Here is a 19,256-nt window from a genome sequence, read left to right on the forward strand (position 1 = left end):
TTTTGTGATGTAGAAATCATTATCAATTGCAAGCGTTTAATTTCCTTTTAATTTTTGGTATAATTTACAAAAATAATTCTTAACAGTCACGGTTCGCTGCCGTTGGATGAGAATGCAGTCGACGGAACATCAAATTCCTCACACGAATCCTAAAGCCCAGAGGCCACCTCTTTCCACGGTCGGCAAACCACGGGCGTCGAACGTGGCAGGCGGCGAGCCTTTGGTGGATGTGTCGGTCACGTGCTTCATGAGTCAAGCGGCCGCAATGGTGAAACTTCGACGTCGTCTCACGTGACAAACGTATGTATACACGATACAGCGAGGGACCGTACGTCGGTACAGAATTATCTCTTTATTAGAATTATGATTTAAGATTTAGTTGATGATTCATTGTCCTTTATATAACTCCCGCACTCGATGATATATATGCGTGCATAAGTATGATATACTCTATTAATTATTTGCATCCGATAAATTTATTGGATATAAACCCCCGAGTGGGGTCCCACCGTTCTCCAACGGGCCAAATGGGTCGGCAGGCCGCAAATCACACGCCACCTGGCAAAACAATTGAGAACCGTGGTCTCGATTTGTTTTCATATATAATTCTCCGTATTTTTTTTTCTTTCATTTCCTTTGTTTTTCTTTTTTTCTTTTTCCTTTTATTTTGAGGCATCCGGAACTTGGGGACGCGCGTTTATGTAGCGCACGGAGAGGGAGCGCCGAGGACCGTAAGCTGGCAAAGAAGTGGAAAGGGGGAAAAGAAGGCCCCAAATCCTATTCCTTTCAGTAGTTGCTGCTCCTCCTCTCGCTGGATCTCGGCCATGGCGGTCGCCGCGGCGCTAATGGTCGTCCCCTTCGGCCTCCTCTTCCTACTATCGGGGTTGATCGTGAACGTCGTTCAGGTACGCCGCCAGACGTGGCGAAGAATAGAGGGCATGGAGCGGCCCGGTTTTCTTTCTGTTTGTTGGGTTTCTTGTTTGAGCCCGTGCGCGTTGGGGCTCCGGTGGAACTCTCTCGGATATGATGGATTCTCTGATTTGGTCGGTTCTTTTAGGTTTTAATGTTTCCTTCTCAACGATCATGATCCGAGTGGCTTATTCTTTTAAAATTTACATTTTTCTTCATTCTTAATCTTCTCGCCTTTTTTCTTTCCGATCTGCTTATTGCTGGTGGTGAGGTTTATATTTGTGTAGATTTCCTAAATATTTGAACTTTGGGGTGTTCCAAATTTTCCGCAACCGTGCTCATTTTCCGATCCTTGTTTTTATCCCTGCAGGCTGTCTGTTTTATTACAATACGGCTTTTTTCCAAAAGTCTTTATAGGAGGATTAACAGAGTGCTGGCTGAGTTACTGTGGCTCCAGCTTGTTTGGCTTGTTGATTGGTGGGCTGGTGTTAAGGTAATCCTTAAGTGTTCTTAGATCCCATTGCATTTGTTGATTGTTTTGGCCGTTGTAGAGCTTGTTCAATGTCTGGTCTGCATGATGTATTGTGCTCCTATTGAATTTATTGTAGTTTTTAGGCTCCGATTGTCAGGGAGATTTGAAATTTCAGGATTTCCCCAATAGTCCCAAGTTGGGAACCGACTTTGATCCAATGTTGCATTTTACTGAAATCCTGGGTATCTTTGGAATCTCATAAGTTCCAAGTGAAGATCCAAGTTATGGATAATGAGATATTAGAAGTTTCATTTGTACCTCTGGAACTTGAATCCAAAATTTCAGGCAGCTGACTGGAAACTAGAGCCAGTGGTGGGATTGTAAAGGTGTTCAGAGAGTCATAGTTAAGAGTGCTATATACACATGGTTTTGCCATCTCAAGCAAGATATTGACTGTTTCTACTTATAGAGGTGTAGCAGTAAAGAAGTGGATCTAGAATAGAGGAGACTTTCAAAAAGTTGTTTTGGTTAATCCATATTATATACTACACAAAAATTGTTTAATAATTGTTTTTGAATATTAATGAATAGTGAACTTCATTTTTATCAGAATCACTCTACCTCTGATGAGTTGGGCTTTTCTTCCTCCAGTCAATTGATTTGAGGAATAAAGTTGGTCGAGCTTTCAAAATCTATATCTGTGATGATGTTAGGAATTCCTATCATCACTCCCTTTTCAGGTAGTAAAAGGGAAACTTTCAATATTATGACTTTTTTCACACCTGTACTTTGTGGCCTTGTTATGTTGCTGAAATTGTGACAAGATGTAAATCACCATACCATGCCAGCTTACTGACTGTGTGCTTGCTCCTCTTATGTACTTATAAATGTATGAATTTCAGGCTTCTTATCTTTGCTTTAATTGAGTTGCAACACAAAATGCCCTGGGTTCTAGAACATTAACAACATAATTGTTTTGTTGGCTACGAGTACTGCTGCAACAAGCTACTATATCTTGAGTTTGTTTAGTGGAGTCAAGGTGGATTTAGTTTGTGCAAATTGTCATGTTAGTTTATAGTAGTAGTTACATTTATTATCTTAAAGACTCCTGCATGGAACTGATGAAATGTTTCCTAATGCATCTATCTTTTCTTTGTAAAAATATATATTTGTGCTCTATTTCATGGTTGCAGATTCAGGTATATGCCGATTCCAAGACATTTGAATCAATGGGTAAGGATTGAACTTAAAAATTCTAATTACAAATGCTTTTTTATGATCAATGCTGAGTGGTATAGATGTTTAACCTCAAAATATAAATTCAGTTCTTGTCTTGAACTTATATGAGGGAAATACAGGTGTAGAGCATGCACTTGTGATTTCAAATCACAGAAGCGACATTGATTGGCTTGTTGGATGGATTTTAGCACAGGTGCATATACTTTTATTTTCATGGTAGACAGAAATGTACAGTGAACTTGTTGGGGTTCTGATATTTAAGGCCATCATGTTGCCTTTACTGGTTGCAATTTGCAATGTCTCATGCATGCGAGAAAGCAGTAGTCCATAGACTCATCTGTATCTTCTCCTTGTTCATGTGGTTTTTTAATTGTCTACCTCAGCGTTCAGGTTGTCTTGGTAGTGCGTTAGCTGTGATGAAGAAGTCATCGAAGTTCCTTCCAGTGAGTATAATTATATATGCCTTATTCTGTTTTGTCTATCAGTAAAACAATTCTGTTACGTCCTCTTTTATGTTCCGAGGCTGATCTTTGCTTTTATTGCTACCAACACATTCTGGTTGTGTTTAGCTACTTAATATTTGCAGGTTGAACATTCTCCATTATTTATCTATCCTAGATAGTTTTTACTAAGTCATTTTAGATTGCGTAACATCTGCTTGCTTTGCTATTCAATATTTATTTTCATATTATGCACCCTATAACAATCATGCTGCAAGGAAGTATGTTAAATTCAAGATTTCAAATACCGGTTGGACCGGCACTTGTTGACTGGTATATATCGATCTGATCAAGGATTAGTATCAAACCATATAGGTCGGTACCAATTGGTATTCAAATTCTTTTATTTTTATTTTAGGAGATGCTAGACAGGTATAGATTGGTATATTGTCCAGAATTCTGGTACCTTACTGGTCCAACCAATTGTCAAAACTGTTATTGGAATGAGATTTAAATTCTTGGCTAAATTATTGTTTTATTTTGATACTATATTTGCCATATTGTAAGATACATGTGGATTCATAGATATGACAGAAAGTTGATTCTAGCTTTGGCATGACAAGTTTGGAATAGTTATTCAAGTCGTCATGGTGATGTACTTTTACCCTGTACATGGCTCACCTATGTCAATCCTAATATAATTATTCTGATTATTGGTCATGCGACTATTTTTCCAGGTTATTGGTTGGTCAATGTGGTTTGCTGAATATCTCTTCCTGGAAAGAAGCTGGGCCAAGGATGAGACCACATTAAAGGTATTATTCCCTTGCTGAATAGTGCAGACCTCTGCAAGCCAGCGCATGCTGTGCTGGTGGGATTTTAATGCTATGCATGGCCAAATCTTCATGGTACCCACATGTGATTGTGATCATGTAATCTGAAGGCACCTATATTGATTGCTGGCCTGAATTCTTATATTCCACTGTAATTGAATCTGCATTTCTAATTCTTTGTAATAATCATAAAACACAGTTGGGTCTGCAAAGATTAAAGGATTTTCCTAGACCGTTTTGGCTGGCACTTTTTGTTGAGGGGACACGCTTTACTCCAGCAAAACTTTTAGCGGCACAAGAATATGCAGCTTCACAGGGTCTGCCAACTCCAAGAAATGTTCTGATTCCACGTACCAAGGTTGATTTTTTTTGTTGACAGTAATGTTTGTTATGTAGGTAGCCTTATGTTAGACTCGTGTCGTCACCTAATCAAAGTGGAGTAACAATCAAACAGAATATTTTCTACAAGATTTCCACAACACAATGTTCTCATAAGAGCATTCTATATTTGAAGAATTTCTCTGACTTTGATGAATATGTATTGATGCCTTGAATCTGAATTTCAGGGTTTTGTTTCAGCTGTAAATATCATGCGGCCTTTTGTTCCTGCCATATACGATGTAACAGTGGCTATTCCAGCAGATCAACCTTCACCAACAATGCTCAGAATTCTGAAAGGGCAATCTTCAGTTGTAAGCAACTAAGCATTGGAAATTTTTTTTTTGAATTGCTGTAATATTCTCTTAATTTATGTTTTTTATTTGCAAGTCTTGCTTATCATGTATTGTGTCTATTAGCAAAATCTTCTTATTGTTTGCTTTTATATATGCTTACTCTATGAAATTGTATGTTTGTATTGTTGCACTTGGACACTAATTTATGTTTATTTTTTCTTTATATTCACACAAAATAAAAAATCATAGATTTTTAGATTGAGTTTGAAGGATAAAAATAAAGATTATAGATATTATGTAAGAGACACATCTTTCATATATATGTGTGTGTGTGTGTGTGCAATTTTATGATTGATCTTGTCTGGTATGCATCATATTAGAACTATTTGGTGTTTGGGGACACATCGATTTTTTTTATACAAATTTGTGCCATCTGCATGTGGACTAGTTTGTAATGTCTTTAAAGTGCATGTTGTGTTTTACAAATGTCTGTTTGATCTCTTATGTGGTCACTGATTGGAAAAGATTATGGAAGTTACTATATGATCATTTGAATGAGGATTTCAATCTCTTTCCCTGTAATTTTGACTTCCTCTTTTGGTCCCCAGAAACATGAGGCAGAAAATCATGTTATGTTATATATTTCAACTTCAGCGTATTGTGTGCCCTCACAGAAACAGGCTATCTAAATAAGGAGCTCTATATTTAGTAAGACGGCATATATTGGCCCTCCCCACATCCCACATTAATAAGAATGTCGTGCACTAGGTACACCCTTTAGCATATTGTGTGGTCACTTTTTCTAAATCAACAGTTTATAGTAGTATGGTAGTAATCTAAAGAAGATGTAATATTATGAATTAAGGTTTTTGTGTGGATTTATGCATTAATTTGATATACTTTTTCTATTGTGCCACCTGTTTGGTGCAATAAGTTGTTTTATTATGTTTTTATATGCACTTTCTCAGTTTGACTCCGATTTTTAGTGAAATATCAAGTGTTGATAGTGAGTAATAAACCAGAGACTTCAGTAAGCGTCGTTTTAGTTTTAAAGTGGCGAGTATCCTGGCAAGTATTTGAGATCTTTATTCCGAGTAGGATTTGCTTTGCAATGAGGATTGACTAGCTTCTGGATATTTTAATTTAAATGAACCCTTAATAATGACATCATGAAATTGATTCTATATTAAGTTTTGCAACAAGCCAAAATTTCATCAGGCACTCTTGCTATAAATTTTTTTGCACTTCTCTAAATCCATATCATTTAGTGACTGCAGATTTTCATCTTTAGTTAATGCATTTCGTCGTGTGAATAAATTTTGCAAAATGTTACTCATTTTGTATCAGGTATCTACTTTGTTATTATTGTAAGAAATCATCAGGATGATGGTGCTGAGAATAGGATGATATCATTCTATCAAACTTCATGTTATGCATTTTGTTTAGATTCAGGTTTTGTTAGCAGTAATCATACTTGGTGCATTATATGGATGGACAACTTTCACAAATTCACTACCATTAGCACCCTTATGAGAAGTTTGTTACTTATTCTGGGCAGTGTTGCCTGGATCATGATATTCTTAAGCAGTAAGCACTTACAAGGACTAAGAAGTGTCTTGAACATGCATTTGGAAAAAGTATATGCAAATCAGCCAAGCAGTTTAATAGAGTTTGGGAAAGATGTTATGATCAACTTTGTTCTGGATCCCTATACTTATTTGAATCAGTTTTGTTAATTGATCGGCCTTCTAGGAGCTTCTAGTTCATGTTTGTCTTATCTGACTTCTATAGGGTCATTTACAAATTCCACAGGTTGCTGTCATTTTATTCCTACATGATATGTTATGCGGAAATCTTCTTATCTTAATTTGGTGTAAGTCCATAAGATTATGGTATCAAATTACTCTATGATGAGCTTTTTTTAAGAGTTATGTTTGTGTTTGTTTAATGGGCAATATATTGTTCTGATGTTTGTTCGTTTAAGTTATGTTCTGATGGAAGAGAATAAAAACCATGTTTGCAGTTTGCATTAGCATTTTGCAGTGCTATATTCTAATGCCTACTTTAAACACAGGTACATGTCCTCATAAAACGGCATGCTATGGCTGATATGCCTGAAACAGATGATGGAGTAGCACAATGGTGTAAAAACTTATTTGTAGCTAAGGCATGTCACTTTTCTTCTCTGCGCTTACTGTTTAGGTTTAAAAGCTTCTGTTTGATTGCAGGGCAAGATGTGCAATGTTCCTGCTGCATCTTTATGATTTGATTTCCCATATGTTGTCAACCAATTTGTTCTCTTGTTTCTATTGGACAGGATGCTTTACTAGATAATTATATATCAGAGGGCACATTTGGCGTTGAACAAAGACAAATTGGTCGACCTTTAAAGTCCTTGCTGGTATGTCATCGAGGCTTCTTTACAAGTTTCTGGAAGTACAAGCAATACAAAATTCAATCAGAAATATCTATCTTTTCTTCATAAATGAGTTAAAAGGCTATTTTAGACATCAAGTTCTGGCTGTTAAATGCAGTTTGTTCTGCAATCATACTTTAAGCATGCTGCAGTTTGAAATGTTGACTTCACTCCATACTCGATAGTCTAGAAGAGATCTATGGTGAAACCACTAACATGAAAACCACTGCTGATAGAAGAGTTCTTCCACTCCATATTCATGTCTTCCTGCTTGATTCCTTATCCTTTTTTCTTTTTTTTTTCATCTGTTTACATTTTCATTTTACCATAATTGTTCACACTTCTCTAATATGCAAGTTATATAAATTTGCATGGGTCGAACAAATCGACATTTAATTCTGAAAAAATCACTGCATATGATTTTTCGTGTTCTCTAAACAACCTGGATCCTCCAGGTGTTTGCATTTTGGTCTTGTGTGCTATCATATGGTGTATTCAGATTCTTCAAGTGGTCAGAGCTCCTGTCGACGTGGAAAGGAGTCGCGATATCAACAGCGGCACTATTACTGGTCGTAATAGTTATGCACATCTTCATTCTATTTTCCCAGTCGGAACGCTCGAGCACAGCAAGGGCTGCACGAACTCGAGCGAAGAAAGATTAGTGTAAAAACTACTCAGCAACTTATTATGAAATGGGAAACTTGAAGAACTTTTCCTTGTTATTTGCAAAGTCACAACTAGAATGCCACTAGGATGTAGACTATTGTTTGGAATTTGTTGTTGCACTTCCATTTTTTGGTCCTAGGCACATATTAGAGAAACCTCGTCTTTTTCCAATTTTGGTCCTGCAAGTATTATTGAAGTTCCTGGGAAGAAATTTTTGTTATATGCTTGTTATCTGTCTGGCTGACTCTTTTCTTGTCTCATTATGAAATATGATACAATTCAAGTTTTCCAAGTAAGCATGATAGCCATCTGTTTGGACTTGAGTTTTACTCAAAGTTAGTGGCATCTGAAGACATCATCTACATTCCGTAATCTCGTGAGGGCCTGTAGAAGATCATTGCAATCTGATCGACAAATGGGCCGGACCCAATTGGGCCTTAGCAAGCTGCTGCTTGGCCCAATATAACGTAGTGGTCGAACCGCTGTCACGATAAAGATGCCGATGACAACGGCTGCGATCAGCCCTCGTCATCAGCCCGTCAAATAAAGGGCGCGTGCCAATATGCCAGCTGTAGTCGAACCAGGCACGCTGATACGGACTCGGCCGCCCGCCGAACCCAACCCCACCCTCGACTCGCCACGCGTCGTCCATCCGTCGACCCATTCATCCATCCAACAACGCCCCGTCGCGACGCCTCCCCCTCCGTGGGCTCTCTTTTATCATCTCCCTGTACCGAGAAAGGACGACGAGGCGCTCGTTTCATAGCGCTCGCTCCAAGACCGGCCGTGCTCCCGAGCCCCACGAGGCCCCCCGATTCTTGTCCCCGAGCGTGCCCTCAAGAATTATTACGCCCCCTCACCAAACGAATCAAAGCATTCATCCCTCCCTCTCCGAGCTCGAGCTCTTCGCCTTCCATGGATTCGTTTGCCAGTCCTCTTCACCTCGACTCCTGATCCGTCTCCACTCTTCCGGCGGTGGTTGCATCTGCCATCGGTGGTCGATCACCATGGTCTCTCTGGCCGACTCCTCCCAGAGCCCATGCGCCTCCTCCGCCAGGATCCAGCGCTCCCTGGGCCGATCCATGCGCACCATCCGCTCCAATCTCTTTCGGAATGATCCGCCCCCCGTCGCGTCCCCGTCCGCGCGGTCCGGCGCCGTGTCCGAGAACCTGACCGACTCCGTCGTCGACTTCCAGCTCCGGGAGCTCGCCGTTGGACCCCCCCGGCCTTCCGACGCCAAGTCTGCTGCCTCCTCCACCGAGTCGGCAGCCGAGCTGTTAGAGCTGTCGCGGGACTTCTCCGACTACTCCAGCTTCAACTCCGACATCTCCGGGGAGCTCCAGCGGCTGGCGTCCATACCCCTGACGGAGGTGCCCCCGAGCCCTGCGACGTCCGGGCCGGTCGACATCGAGGCACTCGTGATGGGGTTTGGTTCGCCGTCGTCGTCGTCGTCGGAGATGCTCGAGAGCGCTTCGGTCGAGAGCGTGGAGCCGGCGGTGAAGGCGTGCGTGGAGGGACTTGGGTCGCCATCGCCGGAGGTGAAGCGCGCGGCGGCGGCGGGGATTCGGCTCCTGGCGAAGCACCGGTCGGACTTCCGGGCGCTGATCGGAGCTTCGGGGGGTATCCCGCCTCTTGTGCCGCTGCTGAAGAGCACAGACCCCGCTGCGCAGGAGAGCGCTGTGACGGCGCTGCTGAACCTCTCCCTGGAGGAGGCGAACAAGGGCCCCATCACGGCGGCGGGGGCGATCAAGCCGCTGGTTTACGCGCTGCGCACGGGGACTGCGGTGGCGAAGCAGAACGCGGCGTGCGCGCTGCTGAGCCTTTCGATGATCGAGGAAAACCGGGCGACCATCGGAGCGTGCGGGGCGATCCCACCGCTGGTGGCGCTGCTAGTCGGCGGGACGAGCCGGGGGAAGAAGGACGCTCTCACGACGCTGTACAAGCTGTGCTCGGCGCGGCGGAACAAGGAGCGGGCGGTGAGCGCGGGGGCGGTCCCCCCGCTGTTAGAGCTGGTGGGCGAGCGCGGCGGGGGCACGACGGAGAAGTCGCTGGTGGTGCTGGGTAGCCTGGCGGCGATACCGGAGGGGAGGGAGGCGGTCGTTGCGGCTGGGGGGATTCCGATGCTCGTGGAGGCCATCGAAGCGGGCCCGGCGCGTGGGAAGGAGTTCGCGGTGCACGTTCTGCTCCAGCTCTGCGCCGACAGCGCCCACAACCGTGGCCTCCTCGTCCGCGAGGGCGCCATCCCACCGCTCGTAGCGCTCTCGCAGTCCGGCTCCTCGCGTGCCAAGCAAAAGGTACGCTCCACCCTCCCTCCTCCGCTTTCCTCCCGACGGCACACCGCCTTCATCATCCTCAATCTTCTCTTCTCTTCATTCAACACTCCGAAAGAGACTCACATCGCTGTCTGTGGTTGTACACAATTTTAAACACAGGCGGAGATGCTTCTCGGGTACCTGCGGGAACAGCGGCAGGACGGTGGGGCGACGCCGGCCCCGGCGAGGTAATTCGTGATCGGTAACATGGCAAAGATTACATTTTTCCCGTACAGAAGCGAACCATTTTGGTCTCTCTTCACTGTGAATGAACCAATCAGAGTCTGGATCGGGGTCTGTGGTGTCTGGTGTGAATGCTGGCTTCCAGGTTACGATGACGGGGTTAATGTGTGTGGGTGGTGGGGGGGTTTGGGTGGGGGGGACTGTAAGATACTTGCCGGTCGCAAAAAACCTCTGGTTTTGGTGTGTCATCAATCAAAATTGCTTCTTTCGTATGCTATCAAATTGGGTTTTATGAACACTTGATCCACCAGAGTTCAATCGATCGACAGAGATGACTGGAAGCAAAATTCTTATCATGGCACTGAAAGCGTGCATGTTGCGTAGCTAACTTTTCAGCTTTGCATCTTTGCTTTTTCCACCATACTTTATTCATGGTCAGAGGTTTGAAAACAGCGTTGGGCATCCACGGGCGACCTTTTTGTAGCTTCGCTCGCTGGGAGAGTTCAAAAGGGGCGGCAACTCACATCGCCTCCACGCCATCGGAAATTAAAATGAAGAGTTCGCCGCCTACGTAAGACGACATCGTCCGAAAGCAACGCCGTGGTCTGCAGCTATTCGTCGAACAGTTGGTGTGCGGAACAAGCAGCAGCGTTCAGGAGACACGAACGGGGCGTCGTCCACGATAGTTCGGTATCTCGACGAAATCATCGCTAGTGTGCGCGCATGAGTTTTTCTCTCTTAGTTCGGTAGCATCCAACTGTTCGACGAAATAACATCGAGAGGTGGCCTTCAAGTAAGTAGTGATCACTTCTAATGTTAGTCGATCATCTACTTGGGAGAGCATTTTATTGGGTTTGGAGAGGACAAAGCAGGAGGTGGTGGAAGCGTCGGCCGCCCACCTAATCAACCACTGGAATGGACTTTTCTTGCATCTCCTGGTTTGCCGTTTTAAATTGCAAAGATCGTTTTAATAGAATTATTTTCTAAGATAGGAAAGATGACATTAAAAATATGTGTTGTTTCAATATTTATTAAAAAATACTAAAAAAGAATGATAATTTACCTAAGGAAGCCTCCACCACTTACTTTCTAACTGATAACATTCCTTTATCAAAAAATTAGGGGGAGAGATATTTTTTTTAATCTCAATTTTACTCTTCTATTCCAATTATTATTATTTTTTAAATGTGACAAGAATTTTACCCCCTCATCCTCTCCTCCTCTCTTTTCTTTCGACTCATGTTCTTTTCCTATCCTTTTCTCTTCTTCCTCATCTTGTAATGATGGTAGAGAGATTACGAGGGTCGACAAGTAAAAATGTGACGACGGAGAAGATGAAAAAAAAAAGATGGAATATCAGAGTAGTCCAATTTAGTTTGATTCGATTAAATATAAAATTATATATAAACCTAAATAATAAATGACACATTTACCTATTTATCAAAGAGTATGGCTTTGGTAAATTCTCAATAAAAAAGTGTCCTCTGATAAAGCCATTGCAGCAAGACTCATAATCAACTATCCCTTCTCGAAAACAAACACTATATATAATAATAATAATAATAATAATAATAAATAATAAATAAATAAATAAATAAATAAAGAACTATTCTACTTAACTTTCATGTTCTCTCATTGGTCAGCCATCCTTGCTTTTTTAGAGATATTAGTGGATATGTGGTCTATTCCGGACCTAACACAACAGTTTTGATGGTGATAGACGAAGATTCTCGTGCAATTGGGTCAGCCAAACCCTAAAACAGTAAAAAGAGGAACAATTCTCGTGCAGTGATATGAGTGAGTGTATGGCATCATTGGTGGCTGAAAACGATTGGAGGAGTAGGAAGTGGTCAAGATCAGAGGGTGAGTAGCACTTTTAATAGTGTCGATTCCTGGCACATCTCCTGCCACCCAGTCCGAGTCTGGTTGGATCACAATGGTTGCTCATCAAAGGTTGATTGCATCCCATCCCATCCAAATGTTGATTGAATATGTTTAAACAAAAGTGATTTCTTGGACTATCATCATATAAATTCAAAATCTGATCTCAACTTGGACTACTCTTCTTTTTTTTTAAACTTTTTAATTAAAAAATACTAACTCACCTATTTGTGTGTGAGAGAAAAATATATTTATCTTGAATAATATAGATAAAAATAATAATATAAGAGCATTCGATTAGATATCATCCTATCCTATGGATTCGATACTAATTCATTCTTAACGAAGATCCGATAATAATATAGAAAATTTTTATTTTTTTACTTTTAAATTTAAAAAAAATGCTAACTCGCCTATTTGTGTGTCAACATAAGCAGAGAAAAATATATTTATCTCAAATAATATAGATAAAGAAAAGTGATATAAAAGCATATCTCCTAAGGGGAGCCATCATATCATAATTATAATGCTTGATGATTTACTATTATGAGTCTTCACAATCAAATAATGATCGATGATTTTATATAATAATTTTTTATTTCATCTAAGAATACTAGTTTATATTTTTATCTCCTGACTTATCTAATTTATGGTATACCTCTAATGTAATTTTTGATTACCTATCAAAAGAGGGGTCCAAGTTGAATCTCAGTGGTAGACGTGTCAAACAACTAAAATATACGGTAACAAATGTGATGCTTTGTTTCGTCTAATTTGGTCATTGGATTTTTCTAAGTCATATTGTACTGCTGTTAATTAGGTTTCGAAAGAATATAAAGTACTAAATCAGGTGGTGAAGTACAATAGAGATGGTGGCTGAACACCTTGACGATAGTTCATCTTACCAAAGTCCATAAAGCAGGCAACACATGGTTCTTGGAGTGCACTCTCAACATCAAGCTACATTCTGCTCTGTGGTCGTCACTCTTCCACCAAAGAGATAAGATGCTCTTTGTCTCTCTCTCTCTCTCTCTCTCTCTCTCTCTCTCTCTCTGTCTCTGTGTGTGGTGTGTGGGATGTGACTTGCGCTAATTGGCCCCAAAGACACTCGTTCCCCAGATATTTATTTATAGTCACTCTGTACACAAACCAAATGCAAAAGCTCGTAAGGATGACAATTCTTGGGCGAATAAACTTTTGACAGTCAAAGGATGTGTAGTCTTTGGTTGGGTGTAGTAAATAAACTCATTATGGTAATGGTTGCGGAATGGATTGTATGGTTCCTTTTTAACTGTGTTTTTGCGAGAATTTTTTCTACTCTATTTATTCGTCGAGTGGATAGTATTATTACATATGTTTACGGAAGGCAATCAGTGTCTACCGACTTGCTTCGTTTGCTAAAGGGTCCCAAGAGGGATCACATTTAGACGCAGAATTGACATCCTGACTTCTTCTTCTATGTATTAGGGGCTAATTACATATTATCTTATTTTAGATTTTTTTAAATATTTTTTTATTTTAAAATTTTATATTAAAATTTTATAATTATAAAAATAAAAATATTTAGATCTATTTACCCTAATGTCATCGGTTTTATCGATAAAAATACAATAAATATATATAAAAAATAATTTTAATATCCTAATCGTGTTTTCAATGGTATCATTGGAGGTTGCGAATGACTATTATGGATAAGGAGGAAGAACGACGACAAGAATTAAGGTAAAGGGAGAAGAGGAAGATGATGACATAGATACCGATGCTCTTCATTTGCATTGACATCACTCAACAACTACGTTGTTGCTGATGTAAATACAGAATGGCGTTGCTTGCATCTGCATCGCTTTGCATCTGTATCGGTACCGATGTAGATGTCGAGCGACCATTTTCGCCTCTCTTCATCTGTGTTGACGTCACACCGTAACCCCATCCTCCAACTCCAACCTAGCAGGACAACCTCCATCATCTCCTTAACCACCTCATGGCATTGCTTCATGGTTGTCCATCGAGGATCTACAAGCTTCTTCGCTCGAGGTATCATCGTGGACTTGGAGGTGAGGAAGTAAGAGCTAGAGGATGAGAAGGCCACAAAGTGTGAAGGGAGATAGTAAGATTGGGATCACAAGAAGCGCAAAGGGGGCAGACCTACGCCAGTGATGGGATAACCAACAAAGAGAGAGTGGTAAGCGGCACAAATGACTTAGCGGATGTGACGAGCCACGAGGAAATTGGTATAATGGACGAATGTGTCGTAGGCCCAACAAAGAAAGGCCACATTCGGCTCACAATAAACCACTGCCCTTTTGTCGCTCTACATATGTTTTGGTATCGATGAAGATGCCAAGCAATACTTTCGCTGCTTTATATATGCATTGATGTCACTTGGCAACTGTGTCGGCATCAATGTAGATGTAGAGCGTCGATATCTGCGTCACGTCTTTCTTCTCTTCCTTTGTCTCACCTCTCGCTATTGCTCTTCCTCCTCATTCACAACAGCCACCTGTAACCCCAATGATGTTATCGTCCGCCACCATCGAAAGTGTAATTAGGATATTAAAATTATCTTTTTACTCATCGTTTCATGTCTTTGTTGGTAAAACCAATAACGTTAATGTAAATACAATGTTTCACTTTCATAATTATACGAATCCAATATAAATTTTTAAAATTTAAAAATCAAAATACTAAAGAATTCTAACTTTATAGAGTAATATATAATTAACTCTCTATTTTATGCGCCTGATGCCACTTCTCATAATAATTTTGAGAAAAAAATTACGTATATCACAGATTGTAATTATCTTTTACAATAATTGGAATGTACAGAACATGATGATTAATACTGCTTTTTCCCATGGGTATTATATCGAGCAAAATTGCTCCTCATGATTCTATATATTTCATATTAAAAATGTCCTTATCAACTTCTTCCACACACAACAATTTAGAAGACTCGGCAAAGGAATCCTTCGAGCGGCGGTCCGGCTGAAGCTTTATCGTGGTGGCTTTGTTGATCCCACCAAAGCAAGCACAAAGCATTCTTTCTTCTACATTAATTATCCTTCCAGATTTTTCACTGTTCTTTCTGTGGAAATCATTTCGATAAGTAGAAAAATATTGGAAATCGGCAAAAGGCACTGGATTGCTTTTGACTCCTGGTAGAAGACAAGGAGACACCAGCTTAGGCCTTTGAAGCTCCACCTGACTGTCATAATTTCGCCTCGCCTCGGACGATTATTCTTATTCTTCGACTCTCCTCGATTTCCTGTGTCGTTCTTTATCTCGATTTAAAGATTCGATTTTTATTGGGATTTCAACTACGCTTCTTTGGGGTGGCTTCGTTTTGAATTTTTTGGAAGTGATGTGCTCCTCTGAGGCATCAAAACTGGATCTTGGCTTTTCAGACTGGCGTTGGAGAATCCGGAGGCAAGGGTTTCCGTTTCTCTGAGTTCCGCAGACAAAGCCTCTAGGGTTTTATTCCCTTTGTAACCCGTAGAACAGTCTCTGGAAAGCAATTTCCAGCTGCCAAGATTTGTCTTTTCCCCGAGTTTTCCTGCTTCCGAGTCTCAATATTGCCTCTGATTCCGACTTTGCAATCTCAAATTAGGTACCCAAGGCCGGGACGTCACAGATTAGGTTTGGATTCTTTACAGCCTCTCTCCCGCTATGCTTTCATCTCAATGTTTAGCTTAACTCAATGCAGCTCGGTAATCGTTTTGCAGCTCCTGCCTGAAGTAATGAATCCTGTGAAGCCAAGTCTGGAGAGCATCAACAAGAAGCCCGACACCTCCACTGGCGCATTTAGTTCTCTGGGGTTTGCTGGTTTCCTTGATGTTTTTGTCCACCAAGCTCGCGACGTCCACAACATCTGCATCTACCACAAGCAAGATGTTTATGCCAAGCTCTGCCTCACCAGCGACCCCGACGCTGCCGTCTCCACCCAGATCGTCAATGGGGGTGGGCAGAACCCGGTCTTTAACGAGAATCTGCGGCTCGGCGTGCGAACAATTGAGTCGTCGCTCAAATGCGAGATTTGGATGCTCAGCAAGGTGAAGAATTACTTGGAAGATCAGCTGCTGGGATTCGCGTTGGTAGCTCTCGCCGATGTCCTTGTGGCCGATGGCAAGCTGGTGCACGAGTTCCCTCTCTCATCCACCGATCTCTTCCATTCCCCTGCCGGTTTCATTCAATTGTCGCTCTCTTATGTTGGTGCCTTGCCGGATGTTGTGGCCCTTGCAGTGGTACCCAAATCCATGGTTCCTGAGGCTTCTTTGCCGGATGCAGAAAATGAGGATGAGATTCCCTGTGAATATCAGAAAATCGAATTCCCTGACCTGAGAGTCGTTAACGAGAACAGGATGATGGTTTCAGAGCTCTTTGGGATCCAATGTACCACCATGGAGACGCAGAATTCTGAAAGCTTGAACACTTCAGAGAGTGGCAATTGGTCGAACGAGGAAGCAGGGGTCCGTCTTGTTGAGAGCTTCTCAGCTGCTAATAGTCAAGATTCGATTGATATTCCTGTAAGCAGTTGTAGCGCTATGGGATCTCATATCATGCTTCCAGCCACATCTTCAGCTATCTCTCATGTTCTCTCAGCCATGGCATCTCCAAGCCCTGAAGTTAGAGATGGCGCGGCTGATTCCTCTCCACAGCTGCAGAATACAATGGTGAAGCCAGTCATCAGCGTAAACATTGAGCCAGAGCAGACAGTTGTTCAGCAGGATATTGTCGATATGTACATGAAAAGCATGCAGCAGTTCACAGAGTCATTAGCCAACATGAAACTCCCTATGGATGTCGACGACACCTCTTCAAGTGCACAGAATGGTAATGACAAGAAGGTGCCAGCGTCAAAGGGGACTGGCTCTAAAGTCTTCTACGGAAGTAGGGCGTTCTTTTGAACTTAGTCACAGATAGATACACAGGTGACTTAAGCTGACATTTCAAGTGGTCATCTTAATACTTAGTAAAGTAATTTTTGGTTGCTGCTTAGGATTATCAAATGGTTATAGGATCCTAATGTTGTTGATTAGTGCTTCTACGTGTATACGATCTCATTATCCTAATGTTGTTTTCACAAAATATTGGGTGCATACTGGCAACTGTTATGTTATCGTCTTGTATTAACCATAATTCTTGCCTTTGGATGTGACCAACACACACAAAATTCTATAGAGTTTCTCTTTTACATGAAATTCAAACTTTTCCAATGTTCATTGTTAAGTTCTTTACTTGGACATTCAGCAGCCAGTATAAGTTCACATGTTGATGTCCTACTGAAAGACATATTGTAAATGATTCATGAGAAAACACTGGCTAATTTGGTGTGGCATCTAATGCTAGCAGTTTCTCTAGGTACAGCAGTTCATTTCTTAAGACACGACTGTCCAATCGCAGCCAATCTGATAGGATGGTGTCGTTCCCCCTCTTTACTGTTTTCCGTCGTCTCTAAACATTCTTGAGAGGGTTAAATTAAGCAGAATGCTAGATGTTCATTGCTGAGGTGCTAAATATGGAGCATACACAATTGGAAAAAATGATTTAAAGAGATGAATTGTAATTGTCAGGAATTTGATAAGATTGAAATGGGCAAAATCCAATGAATTGAGTGTTCCTCACACCTAGTTGGTTATGACAACAATTCAGGTGGTTTTTCTGACCTACTTGTGATGATATTTCGTAACATTTATTCTCCTCTTTGGTGTCTCACAACTATGTTGGTATCATCTTTGTTTGTGAACTGCTCAAAAAAATGAATCAGTTGATGAACTACTCAAAAAAATGAATTCAACAATAAATTGTCTGCTTGCTCAGTTCTTATATCAACTACAGCAAGAATTTCTAGACATTGAGATACCACATGAAGTTACAATGCTGAACTACTTGTTGGACTGGTTGTGGTCATGCCTATTTGCTAGTGTTTAACATTAAAGAGTTTACACCATCCAAAAACTAAATAGTATATCTCTGGTAATAAAAGTAAAGCACTTCAAGATCAATAAAAAGAATGAAATAATTAAATAATAGAAAACTATATAGGATTAAGTTAAAATGAAATGCATACCCATCTGTATCAAGTAGGCTTTTCAGATTTCTCTTCTTCTAATCCAAATATTCAGCATGTTTCTGAGAAGTGAAATTTGAACTCTTTCAAGAAAATTCTCAAGCTCAGGCTTCAACAAGGTCTTCCTCTCCAAGGGGTATCCTTCCTACCTCAACTTTATTCGCCTAAACTGAACTACATCCTGGTGTTTTCCTTAACCCTCTCTCCATCATCACTTTCTTCACCCCTACCAACTGCCCATCAAACGCATAGATATTGGAGGGAAGGTTACAGCATCCAGCATGCTCGGCCTCCAGTTTCAGTAGATTTCTTGCCACCAAATCACCTATATCGATGTTGGTTTAGCATACAACCAGCAAGCATTGCACACCAAACACGTGTGTTCAGCGAGTCGCAAGCCCTGTTACAATTCTCCAGGATTCCCAAAGTGATCGACCATGGTGCATACAGTACCCGTCTCCCTTCTTCAACCAAAACCACGCAGACAATGTGACAGCCTTAGGCTTGATTGATGATTCAATCATATTCTCAAATGTCGCCATTGCCTTCGTTCCAAGACCGGGCATTCCACATGCAGCTGTCATAGAACACCAGAGCACTACATCTCATCGACAGCATTGGACAAGCTGCCACGTTTGAATACAGGTCTACCAGTGCAGCACCACCAACAGAGACCATATCCTTGAAGCCATATTTGATCAATTAACGACGGTGGAAAAGAGCTCAGCAAAGAATTCTCAACCGCGAACTTGATGTGAAACTTTCCACCATTGTGACAGCATCAGTATTAGATCTATCATTGGCACTCCAAGGACGTATCTATTTCCTCACTGTAACATGAACACTTGTAACATATCGATGAGAGCAAGTGGAAGCAGCTACTCTGAATCGCGCACCTTTCTACCTTCGTGGAGATCAAGGGCCAGGGAACATGAGTGAAGCACAATAACCAAAGTAATGGAAGTGGGTTCTGCTCCTGCCTCAATCGGATCCTCTTATACAAGCTGCAACGGGATTCTTATTCTGTCTGAGCATAAGGTGAGAAACCACGGAACATATCTCTTTCACGCATTATGTCAAACAATCTCCTCGTCGTTCCAGTCTCGCCCGAACTTTGCATACGAGTTCAAGGCGGAAATCACCAGAGGAAAATAACATTCGAAC

At 41.4% G+C, this 19,256-nt stretch overlaps 3 protein-coding genes across 3 annotated transcripts; all 3 read left to right on the forward strand.

Moving 5' to 3' along the window:
- The first annotated feature begins 655 nt into the window (after positions 1–655).
- Positions 656–7,869, forward strand: LOC135636252 (1-acyl-sn-glycerol-3-phosphate acyltransferase PLS1-like). Its single transcript, XM_065147890.1, has 11 exons — positions 656–905; positions 1,280–1,402; positions 2,575–2,614; positions 2,740–2,813; positions 3,004–3,063; positions 3,798–3,875; positions 4,093–4,251; positions 4,460–4,585; positions 6,642–6,734; positions 6,885–6,968; positions 7,439–7,869. Exons 1-11 carry the CDS (start codon positions 825–827, stop codon positions 7,643–7,645), a joined length of 1,125 nt encoding a protein of 374 aa, XP_065003962.1. The 5' UTR covers positions 656–824; the 3' UTR covers positions 7,646–7,869.
- A 505-nt stretch (positions 7,870–8,374) lies between these two features.
- LOC135636251 (U-box domain-containing protein 4-like) lies at positions 8,375–10,500 on the forward strand. The gene is made up of 2 exons (XM_065147889.1): positions 8,375–9,943; positions 10,082–10,500. Exons 1-2 carry the CDS (start codon positions 8,657–8,659, stop codon positions 10,151–10,153), a joined length of 1,359 nt encoding a protein of 452 aa, XP_065003961.1. The 5' UTR covers positions 8,375–8,656; the 3' UTR covers positions 10,154–10,500.
- A 4,473-nt stretch (positions 10,501–14,973) lies between these two features.
- On the forward strand, positions 14,974–17,202 carry LOC135635488 (uncharacterized). The gene is made up of 2 exons (XM_065146587.1): positions 14,974–15,661; positions 15,748–17,202. Exon 2 carries the CDS (start codon positions 15,763–15,765, stop codon positions 16,927–16,929), a length of 1,167 nt encoding a protein of 388 aa, XP_065002659.1. The 5' UTR covers positions 14,974–15,661; positions 15,748–15,762; the 3' UTR covers positions 16,930–17,202.
- The last annotated feature ends 2,054 nt before the right edge of the window (positions 17,203–19,256 follow it).

The sequence above is a fragment of the Musa acuminata genome, chromosome BXJ3-4 (assembly GCF_036884655.1).
Source record: "Musa acuminata AAA Group cultivar baxijiao chromosome BXJ3-4, Cavendish_Baxijiao_AAA, whole genome shotgun sequence".
Classification (NCBI taxonomy): Eukaryota; Viridiplantae; Streptophyta; class Magnoliopsida; order Zingiberales; family Musaceae; genus Musa; species Musa acuminata.